The 10,864-nt window shown below is 43.3% G+C and overlaps 1 protein-coding gene across 1 annotated transcript in view; it reads left to right on the forward strand.

The window, feature by feature from the left end:
* The window catches only part of MRPS9 (mitochondrial ribosomal protein S9), a 37,977-nt gene extending 27,556 nt beyond the window's left edge, over window positions 1–10,421 (forward strand). The window contains exons 6-11 of the mRNA XM_019969846.2: window positions 2,692–2,777; window positions 3,861–3,936; window positions 6,275–6,443; window positions 7,365–7,473; window positions 8,325–8,494; window positions 9,760–10,421. Coding sequence (XP_019825405.2) covers window positions 2,692–2,777; window positions 3,861–3,936; window positions 6,275–6,443; window positions 7,365–7,473; window positions 8,325–8,494; window positions 9,760–9,851 — 702 coding nt within the window. The 3' untranslated portion in view covers window positions 9,852–10,421. The remainder of the gene's footprint in view (window positions 1–2,691; window positions 2,778–3,860; window positions 3,937–6,274; window positions 6,444–7,364; window positions 7,474–8,324; window positions 8,495–9,759) is intronic.
* Window positions 10,422–10,864: the final 443 nt, after the last annotated feature.

Here is a 10,864-nt window from a genome sequence, read left to right on the forward strand (position 1 = left end):
CTCTCGAGGATTTTCTGATGTAAATTAGTGCACACACCTCTTCAGGGAGCTGAAGCTGTAGGGTGTACTTTCCAGACGACTCTTGTCTCAGAGTAGCCAGGACAGGCTCTGAAGAGCGGGTTTATTATTTAGAAGAGAAAGAAAGGTAGAAACGGCATGCACATAAAGTGGTTTCGCTTATTTGACACCCAAACGCCATACCTCACCCCTGTGTCCTTTCTTGGCCATTGCTATAGGCCAGGCATTGTGCCAAGAACTTTACATATATTTTCCTAAATATTTAGAGAACTGAATGAGGGGCTTTAATGTGAGCATTATATGACTTGATGGATCACAACTGTCAAAGCACATCTGAGCCACCAGGGAAGCTCCATAAATGATTAGAACTTAGCATGTTCAAAATTTGGCGTGTACCTTCATGGGTGGTTTTTCTCATTTTCGACATTTTTTCTGGTGATTTTACATACACTATTTATGCATTTTTATGAAACTAAATATGAACTGCAGAAGATAAAAGCAGAGTGAAAAGTTTAAGAAAAATGTGGACTTAATGTAAACATTGCTCAGAAGTCACCAGCAAACAATAACAACTTTAGCAGCCCAAACTTTGACTTGAAACTTAACCTATGAAGCAGGTCAACTATTTTTGTTTTTGTTGCCTTGGTTATTCCAGAAAATTAAATAGATCTTTAAGAAGCTGGGTGTGTTAGTCGCTCAGTCGTGTTCAACTCTTTGTGACTGCATGGACTGCAGCACGCCAGGCTTCCCTGTGTTTCACCATCTCCCAGAGGTTGCTCAAACTCAGGTCCATTGAGTCAGTGATGCCATCCAAACATCTCATCCTCTGTTGTCCCCTTCTTTTCCTGCCTTCAGTCTTTCCCAGCATCAGGGTCTTTTCCAGTGAGTTGGCTCTTTGCATCAGGTGGCCAAAGTATTGAAGCTTTAGCCATCAGTCTTTCCAATGAATATTCAGGGTTTATTTCCTTTAGGATTGACTGGTTTGATCTTCTTGCTGTCCAAGTTGTAGAGGTAGTTATTTTTAATCTGGACAATAGAATTGAATTAACCTAATTTCTTTCCGTAGTTCCGGTATTTAAACCCGGACTTCAGTGTACATTACTCCAGGGCATGGTTCTAACAGATCAGTAAGCCCATGTCAGAGGTTCCTCTTCCGGAAGTCTGGGGTGGATCCTGAGACGGTGCATTTCTGACCTGGTATTGGGCTTTACTGATGGTGTCTTAGCTGTAGAACCTCTGACTGGTTAGTGATTCTTCACCATTTTGGAGATGCTCAACCCGGCTTCACAGTTTCTACATGTGGCTGCTTTTCTTCTTCTTGTCTAAGTTATCAGTTCTACTCTCCTTCCAAGAACAAACAACACAAAACACACTCTCAGGAGTCTCCCAGCCACAGGAAATGAGCTCTGTCCTCATCTCACCATTCCTAGCCCATGGAGTATGATCTGGGCTTTTCTCACCTATGTTTATGCAAATCAAAGGTGCAGTCCTCACATCCTTTCTTCCTTCGTCTGCCCGTTCTCCCTTTTCCACTTGAAAGAAATGGATTCCTGAGAAAAGGTTGCAGAATGAAGATAATAAAATGTAAGCACTGGTCAGTACAGAGGCAGCAGCCAGGGACACTCCTGTTCTTAGAGCAGACTCTCTGTCGGCAGCTTTGAATATAAAATAGTGCTCTGATCAGCCCCCACACAAGGTTGTCCCCCAAGCTGGAGATTATTAAGACTGTTTGAAATACAGACAGGCATCTCGGAGTAACCAGTTGTGTCTTCTGAGATTAGTGGATGTTCTCATGATTTAGCAAGAAAAAAAATAAATCATCTCTAGTTCATCCTTTGAGCGTGTCTGTTCCGTCGATTAGTATATTATAAACGAACACGCACATGAAATTAGTATGAAATGATGAATGAGTACACACCGATTCAACGTGAGTCTTCACATAGGCTCAGTCAAAAAAACTGGGAGACGGTTGCGTTATTCTGCTTGTTGTAAACTCATTTCCTGGAAAAATGTATTTTATTAATCACCTGTGTTGCCAGATTATTGCTTTTTTACAATTCTAACAAAATGGTAAATTTCCCTTACTTGCATTACAGTTTAACAGGTGACATAGATTTGAAGTCTTTGTTAGAAAGTAAATTAATAGAAATCAAATAATGAGAAGTAAATATTAATAGAGAACTTATAAAGACACAGACTACATGGTGAAGACTTAACTATTACATAAGTATTAAATATTAGAAAAGTTGTTCAGTGCTAAGTATAATTTTTAGTGGTATTTCTCCAAGTTTAAAGGCATATTGCTATATAAGTTAGGAATTTTTTAAGGAAAGTTTTTGGTTTTGTTTGAGGAATTCTTAAGGAAAATCATTTATAACTTTATTTTGTGTTTAATATCCTCACTGAGCTAGTTGTAAACCTTTTATAGAGCTATTTAAATCCAGTTGAAGTGTGTTACTCTGCAGAATGCTAAAGTCTCATTGAAATTACTCTACCATGCTTCAGTTTGAGTGAGAAACAGTATTGTGGAAGAGCATTTTCAGCAGTACTTGCTGTGCAGCTGTGACTTGAGAATTGAGGAGGGGTACTTTTGAGATGAGGGGACTCAAGGGAGGTAGAAAGTAGTGATGAGAACGTGCTGTCTCCCGGTCTAGCGTGTTTTACTTGCCACAGGAAGCGTATGGAAAGGTGCTCCACGCAGAAGAACGGCAGGACCAGCTGCGAGCCAAGGGTCTGTTTTCAGAAAAATCTAAATCCAAGTAAGTTCTTCTTGGTGTTAAAATACTAACTAAAAACATTCCACTTATCATTGGTGTTTCTTAGGCATTACATAAAGCTTAAAAATGTGTTCATTATTTCAGCATTAATCTTTATAATTTTTTGTGTGTTTGAGAGGATGTAAATATTAAGGTTATTTTTATATTACTTCATTCCAGATTTATACATAAATGGCACTTAATTACTGTATTTGAATATTATTTCTTCAAAATTTTTGTGCTTATGTATGTATGTGTGTGTGTGTGTTTTATGTATTTTGTGTTTAAAGATTTGTGCATCCGTTTAGCAAACAGTGATAGACTAGATCCATCAACTTGACCAACTGGTTTTAAATTTTGGACTGGTTAGTCATATATTTCCTCTTATTCAAAAGACATAAATTTTTGACCCAGATGACACAGTGGTAAAGAACCTGCCTGCCAATGCAAGGGAGACACAAGAGATGTGGGGTCAATCCCTGGGTTAGGAAGATCTCCTGGAGAAGGAGTAGCAACCCACTCCAGCATTCTTGCCTGGAGAATCCCAGAGACAGAGGAGCCTGGCGGGCTGGAGGTCCTGCGGGCACAGAGACCTGACTGAGCACACAGAGCACAGCACGTTCCTGTGTTTTCTCTTGTTCAAAAGACCCCGGTTTTGGAACACGGCTAGTTTAGGCTGTAAGTACTACCCCTAGCCTTTTCTTTACTTTTCATTACTACTTTAGTCCACTGACAGATTACTGTGCTTCCATAACCTCTCCTTTCAAACAAATTATTGAAAAGCAAGCACAATTTGAATTTTTGAGGAATCTGGTGACTTGAATATCCAGCACGTTTCACACTGCCGAGTCTAACTCTGCCAACGGGACATTTGCTAGACTGGGTATCTCTTCTTTTAAAGTAGACTGAGGAAATGTAATAACCTATCTAAAAAAACTATTCACTTGGATGGAATTTTACAGCTGTGTAGTACTAATACAAAAGTGTGTTCCCCCGTCAAGAATCGCTACCACTTGTGGGATCTTTCATGGTGTAACTCTCATTGCATGGTTAATTTAAAAGAGAATACATGTGATATTTTAACAGAGACCCGATTGGCAGCAGATGGCTGATTAAGGAGGAACTGGAAGAAATGTTAGTAGAAAAACTGTCAGATCAAGACGTGAGTAATTAATCTTTTTAATTTAAGGGGACCTGTGCCGTAAGATTGTAGACAATTACTATATTAATATTTAGGATCCTAATAGTAATGTTCCTCAAGAGGCATGTGTTCCTAAGACAGTTTTCCTTTAAAAAAAAAAAAAATTTGAAGCTGATTCTGTGCGTAGGCCAGGAAGGTGGCAGCCTAGAAGACCCAGACCCTCCCCTGCAAGTGTGCTGGCCGTGTCTCTGCCCGTTGTCTTGGGGGGAGTGTGGCGGGTGTCATTTTTTACATCCTTCAATAGAGCGGGTGTTAATTTTACAGGCCAATGGTAAGTATAAGGAGCCGTTACAGATGAAATAGGAAAGAAACGAAGCACAGGGTGCCCTTCCTGCTTAGCATATGCAGTGTCTGTGTGGCCAGTTCTTAGAATCAGCAAAACCACCATTGTCAGAATCACCTGGAATGCTGGGAACAAAATTCGGTCTCCCACGGTCCAGGCCTTGCTCAGAATTCCCACCGGCATCACCCAGGAATATACATTTTTAGCAGGCTCCCAAAAGCCTGTAAAGATGGTGATCCGTGGTTAGGTCTCAGCCAGATTCTTATTTGCTCAGTATTCTTGCATATTTCAAAATTATCAGAGGAAATCTGATGTTTTAAATATGTTGATGTTCTGGATTTAGATTATTTCTAGAAGATGAGAGTATAGATAAATTTCACAGATTGTTTCAAGAAAGGTTTTTTCCCTCCCAATGGCAGTGACTGACATTAGCACCTTGCCACCGTGTAGATTTTAAGTCATATACTTAAATTTCTCTGTTCTTCACTTAAGTTATTACAGAAATTAATGTGTTGGAAAAGTTGCAGTTTGCTAAAGTGAGGTGTTGGACATTTGGTGAGTGGTAGAGCCGGAGTTGATTTCTAATAGCCTGACTGCCAAGTCGGTATCGCTGTGTTGGGTGCAGCTGAAAAAAATCTGTCTTTTGCCTCTTAACTGACTGCATCATTTCTGTGTTTCCCATTTCCTGGCTCCTTTCATTTTTTAATAAAATAACAAGTTTGTTTTCATTTTGGAAATATCCCAAAGACTTTGTTAAAGGTGCACAGCCATGAAAACAAAACAACCAAATATATAGGCTCATCTATTCATCTATCTGTCTGTAAATATATGGGGCCTTTGTACTTTGGACGAATGGAAGAAATCCTGAAGCTGACAACTGGTGTTGAGATGAAGGAGGCAGGAGTGGTCAGTGATAGCCCGACTCATGATCTCAGTTCCTGAGGCCGGCTGTGTCACACCTGTAGTTACCTGCTTGTGGGTTCGAGGGTGTCACGGCACATTCAGGGGAACTGAGAGCAGCTGGGGAAGGACAGCTGTGAATGGAGGCGATGGAGCTCTACCAGGCTGGGTACCTAAGTATCTCACCCTTCCTTAGACCGCTTCTCTCCTAACATCCTTGGAGGCAATCATTGAAGCAGCCCTTTGAATCTTACCTGTGTGATTTTTATATATTTCAAATCATTAGTGGCAGATTTTCACTATAAAGGCAGAGGTCATAAAGGCGAGCCTGATTTTTAGGGTTGGCAAAAACATAAATCAGGTTATCAGAAAGCTGGGCTTCACGCTCTGCTCACCAGGGATGTCAAGCTTCAGCTGTCTCCTCCTGCATAAACACTTCAGAGTGACTGCTCTGCTGCTAATTTTAAGGGGTTAATACCAAGTTGTTTACTTTCTAATCACATGTTCAAGAACTATTAAAAAAATGCACAGAGTAGCAAGGATAATTTATTTCAAGAGGTTGCCCTTTAAGTCAAGTATCTCTTGAATTTTTAAATAGCTTGATTGTTCAGTTTTAAAGGAAATCATAAACATTAAAGTAACACAGCTTGAACAGCTAAAGATATATTTGCCAAGTGTATTATGAAATATAATTTAAGAGGTACATTTTCTCAAAATCAGACTCTCCCCATTTTACTGTGCGAAACTCACTGGAAATTATTTATGAAGCTCCTCTTGATAGCAATTCTAGTAAAAGAGTAGAAGTCACACTCAAAGATCATCGAAATATTTTTTTGAAACGGAATTTAAATTTCACTTTCTTGTAATATCCCAATTCAGAAAAATGGATTTTTCTTTGAAAGGTTCATCTCTTTGTTTCTCTAAAGAAACGATTGAGCACCAGAGGTGCCCAGGGAGAATGCCACGCCTGCTCGCTGTTTTAGAAGCAGTGCGAGTGTCATCCTGTCAGAATTCATCAAGAAAAGCAACACTGGAAAGATCAAGTATATAAAAATAGAAAAAACTTAGCAAATGCAATTACACTCCCATCTCCTAATGAATTTTTATTGTCTGCAGTATGCACAGTTCATCCGGCTGCTGGAAAGGTTATCAGCCTTGCCGTGCGATGCAGCTGAAGAGGAATTTGTGGGCAGGTTCCGCAGGACAGTGACCGTTCAGTCGAAGAAACATCTGATCGAGCCTTTGCAGTATGACGAGCAGGGCATGGCCTTCAGCACAGGCCAAGGTAAGGCGCCCTGGAGACGAGGCGCGCCCCCGCGCGAGGGGAGACGGTGGGGCGTGTGTGCGCTCTCGCCCTGTGCTGTTCATTGTGTCCGTTTGTTTATTTTTGCTGTTGTTACACTGGATTTCCAAGGTTTTAAGATTCTTGTTGACATTTTGAAAAACGGAACCCTTTAATGTCCCAAGAAAAGATGTGGACCCATAACCTGCACAATCACATTAGCACTTGGTATTCTCACATTTTCAGCTGGTGGAAACAACAAGATGTTTATCACAGAGTGTCTTAGATTCACTGAAAATGTTCAGTGAATCTGCCTGACAGACGCCAAAACTACGAAACCCGAAAACTTTAGGTCCTCAGCTCACGTCTTCCTTGTAGATGCCCAGAGCCATTTGACATGGTGTCACTTTAAAGAATTGAGCTATTAAATGATCCATCTGCAGCTCTAAAAAGTTTAACATCACTTCCTTTGTCATTTTCAGTTAATATTTTCAAAGAAGTGTAATCTTCCCTGAGGATTCCTTTTATTTCAACCTTTTATTCCTTTTCTTTTAGTTATACTTTATTATACTGTTCATGTATTGTAAAAATTTACAGTTGAGATTCAGTATATTCTTATTAATTTAAAAAAGAATACTAGGTAAATTTAATTAAAAAAAAATAATGTAAACAAATGTGAATTACTTGGTTGTAGTACTTCTAAAATGGGATCAAAGAACAAAACACCCCCATAATAAGTTCATTACATCAATTATGGTATAGTTTGCCTGTTTTATTTTTGTGTGACATGTAATAATTATAGAACTTTCCTATATAGAGTGTTAGGTATTGTTACTCTGAGGGGAGGAAATTAATGTAGTTTTGCCTCACTCAGAGCACTGGGCTTCAAGATGTTCACCGCATAGATGTCTTGTATTTTTCAAGGTAAGAGAAAGACTGCAAATGCGGAGGCGGTTGTTTATGGCCATGGCAGTGGGAAGATAGAAATAAATGGGGTCGACTACCTGCTCTACTTCCCAGTGACCCAAGACAGGTGAGATCTGCGTTTGGGTTTGGCTTTTTGATCCTAAAGGAAATACACTTGATGATACATCCCGATCAACAAGGCTTATGATTTCCTGGCGTTTGCCCGATTGCTTCTCTTTGTTGTTTGTTGTTTGGTTGCTAAGTCATGTCTGACTGCTTTGCGACCCCGTGGACCGTAGCCCACTAGGCTCCTCTGTCCGTGGGGTTTCTCAGGCAAGGATGCTAAAGTGGGTTGCCATTCCCTTCTCCGAGGGATCTTCCCCACCCAGGGATCAAACCTGCACCTCCTGCATTAGCAGGCTCGTTCTTTATCACTGAGCCACCAGGGAAGCTCCAGTCCAGGTTAATTCAGATCACTAGTGGAGGGACCGTTTTTAGCTACTCCCCTTTGGGTGTGGTTCCCTGTCCTCATAGACTTTTGCTGTATTCTGGGTACCTGCCTCCTGACTGTGCAGACCCCGCTTCCTGGGGGTTCTTTCTCACCTTGACCACCCTGATGCAAATGCTCTCATATCTCCTGATTTTTTTCTCAACTTTAGTCTCAGTTTCTTTATGTTTATAAGCATTTGCTTGGGAATCTTAAAAGTTTCAGGAATTAAAGCAGATATATATTTAAGCTCCCAAACGAGCAGGTGAGCAGAGCTTCCCTTAGTAGCATCGTCACTCACCCTCAGTGAGGCAAGCTGTGCCACTGCACCCGAAAAAAAGAGACCGACCCCACTCTCACGGTGTCTGAGTATCCGAAACAGCAGTGTCTCTGCGTGTGTTGTGGTTCCTATAAACGACTAGAGTGTGAGCGTTCTGTGAAGTCATGTGTATATGCCGCAAATCTAACTCCATCTCTTGTGATGTCCTCAGAGAGCAGCTCATGTTCCCCTTTCATTTCCTCGACCGGCTTGGGAAGCACGACGTGACCTGCACGGTGTCGGGGGGCGGGCGGTCGTCGCAGGCGGGGGCCATCCGCCTGGCCATGTCCAGAGCCCTGTGCAGCTTCATCACCGAGGATGAGGTTGAATGGATGCGCCAAGGTACGGCTAGCTTGAGTTTCTGTGAGCCCTGAAAAGTAATAAAGCGTCAGCACTTTTCTTTTCAGCTAGAATTCAGACAGGTCTGGTTTGCCTTCCATGCAAGCTCGTTGTTTTTTCCCACACCTTTTAAGTCGATTACGTGCAAAAGCCATGGGTATATGGTTAAGTGAAGTTTTGCCTTTGCTGTGTGGCCATTAAAAGTACAATGGCACCCCACTCCAGTACTCTTGCCTGGAAAATCCCATGGACGGAGCAGCCTTGTGGGCTGCAGTCCATGGGGTCACTAAGAGTCAGACACGACTGAGCAACTTCACTTTCACTTTTCACTTTCATGCATTGGAGAAGGAAATGGCAACCCACTCCAGTGTTCTTGCCTGGAGAATCCCAGGGACGGGGGAGCCTGGTGGGCTGCTGTGTATGGGTCCGCACAGAGTCAGACACCACTGAAGTGACTTAGCAGCAGCAGCAGCATTAAAAGTACTCTTAACAAAATATGTGAGCCTGGCACACAGTGCAAAGAAGTGCTAGTGTTGGAGGAGTGAAGAAAACAGTGAAAAGCTCCAGCCTGTGTAATACTTACAAACATCAGGAACGGAGGCTGAGAGTGACTCGCAGTCACTCCTGAGGACTGGGAGAGCGGAAGCCACCAGCAAGACTGACTTTACTCTCCCAGAATGGAAGTCTTGTGCTGAGAACACAACTCTAAAACTTTTTTTTTTTAGATCTTGAAACAAAGTCCCAAGAAATACTATTGTCACACAAATTAAAAAGTGTAAGTTTCTTTTCTCAAATGTGTTCGTGAAGTCATATGTTACTTGTACATAATGGAGACCAGAGGTAGAAAAGAAAAACCTCCTGGATGGTGAAGTGTGTGGCAGTATAGACCTTTACAGTCACAGTGTCTGTAAGACTTGCGCTTCTGTAACGGTAAGCGCGCCAGGAGGCTTTCCTTGCAGTGACTAGTGATGCCAAACAGGAACAGCTTTGTCCTTAGTTGAACAGGTTTTAAAACCAAAGAGGAATTGATCATAGCTCTCAGAGCAGAAGACAAGCAGACTCAAATAATGTGCCTGGTGTTTGTCCCAGAAATCAGGAAGATAGCCCCGAAGAGGGAAAGCACGCTGCTGTCTGGAGGTTTATGTGAGGCGGGGAGTCGGCCGTGGGCCTGGGTGCTTCCTCTTACTCCAGGAGCTGTCGGTTCACGCGACTCAACTGCCTCCCTGCGTCTTCCGTGGTTCCTAAAGGCGTCTCTTTTTATGCTGCAGCTGGACTGCTCACCACGGATCCCCGTGTCCGAGAGCGTAAGAAGCCAGGCCAGGAGGGCGCCCGCAGGAAGTTCACCTGGAAGAAGCGCTGAGAGTCCCTCGAGGGAAAGCGAGGGGCACACGGGAGACCAGGGCCGGCTGGGCGGCTGCCTCGTGAGATGCTGTACTCTAATGCGATGCTGTGAAGGTCGCCTTCTGAAAATAATTACTTAAAATGTTTTAGCTTTGTTCTGCTGCTTCACTTTTAAAACTTTTTCAGAAGAGAGTTTTCAAAGCCTAACTCAGACTCCTGGCGTATTTGATCTGAAAGGAACATTCAGCAAAACCCAGCCAGGAGACCTTTCTCAGATGGGAAGGCCCAGCCCACGGATCTGAGCTCTGGAGCCACACTGCTGACCTAAGAGCAGCACAGACTTGAACTCCATCCTCCGCGTGCTGTCGATTTTCCAGACAGCTACACAGTTTTCACAATTGAGGGATGAGATGCTTGTCGAAAAGAATGGAGCCAGCGCAGTGTCTTTGTCAGGAGCCCCGCCGAGTCGCTGATGACGACGACGACAGGCCCGCCTCTCCCGGGGCCCCTGGCAGCCACCAGTCCTCTGTCCGTTTCTATGAGTTTGACTTTTGTTTTTTTTCCTTTAAGATTCTACGTATAAGTGGTACCACGCAGTGTTTGTCTTTCTCTGTCTGGCTTATTTCACGGAGCACGGTACCCTCCAGGTTGGACACGGACTTGCAGTCACAGGATGAATCAGTTCCGAGGCTCTGGGCTCGCACGGTGCCCTGGGGGTCCCTCCCTGTGACACTGGGAATCGCGGGTGTGAGCGGGTTTGGGGTTTTGTGTGGGACAGTAAGTCTGGTCTTCGTGTGCAGCCCTGGATACAGCGGACAGTGTGGTGAGAGGGCCTGGCCCAGGGGGAGCAGGGGTTGAGGGCCCTGGGCGTGATCTCTGCCTGCCTGGGAGGGGAGGACATGAGTGTCCACTTTACCTTCCAAATGTGATACAAGCACTGGGGGATCAGGACAGTCCGCAGGCCCGCAGGGCCTCGGTAGGTGCCCGGTCATCGTGGGTTGTGATTCTCATCAGGAAACCCACCTGCCCCTG

The sequence above is a fragment of the Bos indicus genome, chromosome 11, assembly GCF_029378745.1.
Source record: "Bos indicus isolate NIAB-ARS_2022 breed Sahiwal x Tharparkar chromosome 11, NIAB-ARS_B.indTharparkar_mat_pri_1.0, whole genome shotgun sequence".
Taxonomy (NCBI): domain Eukaryota; kingdom Metazoa; phylum Chordata; class Mammalia; order Artiodactyla; family Bovidae; genus Bos; species Bos indicus.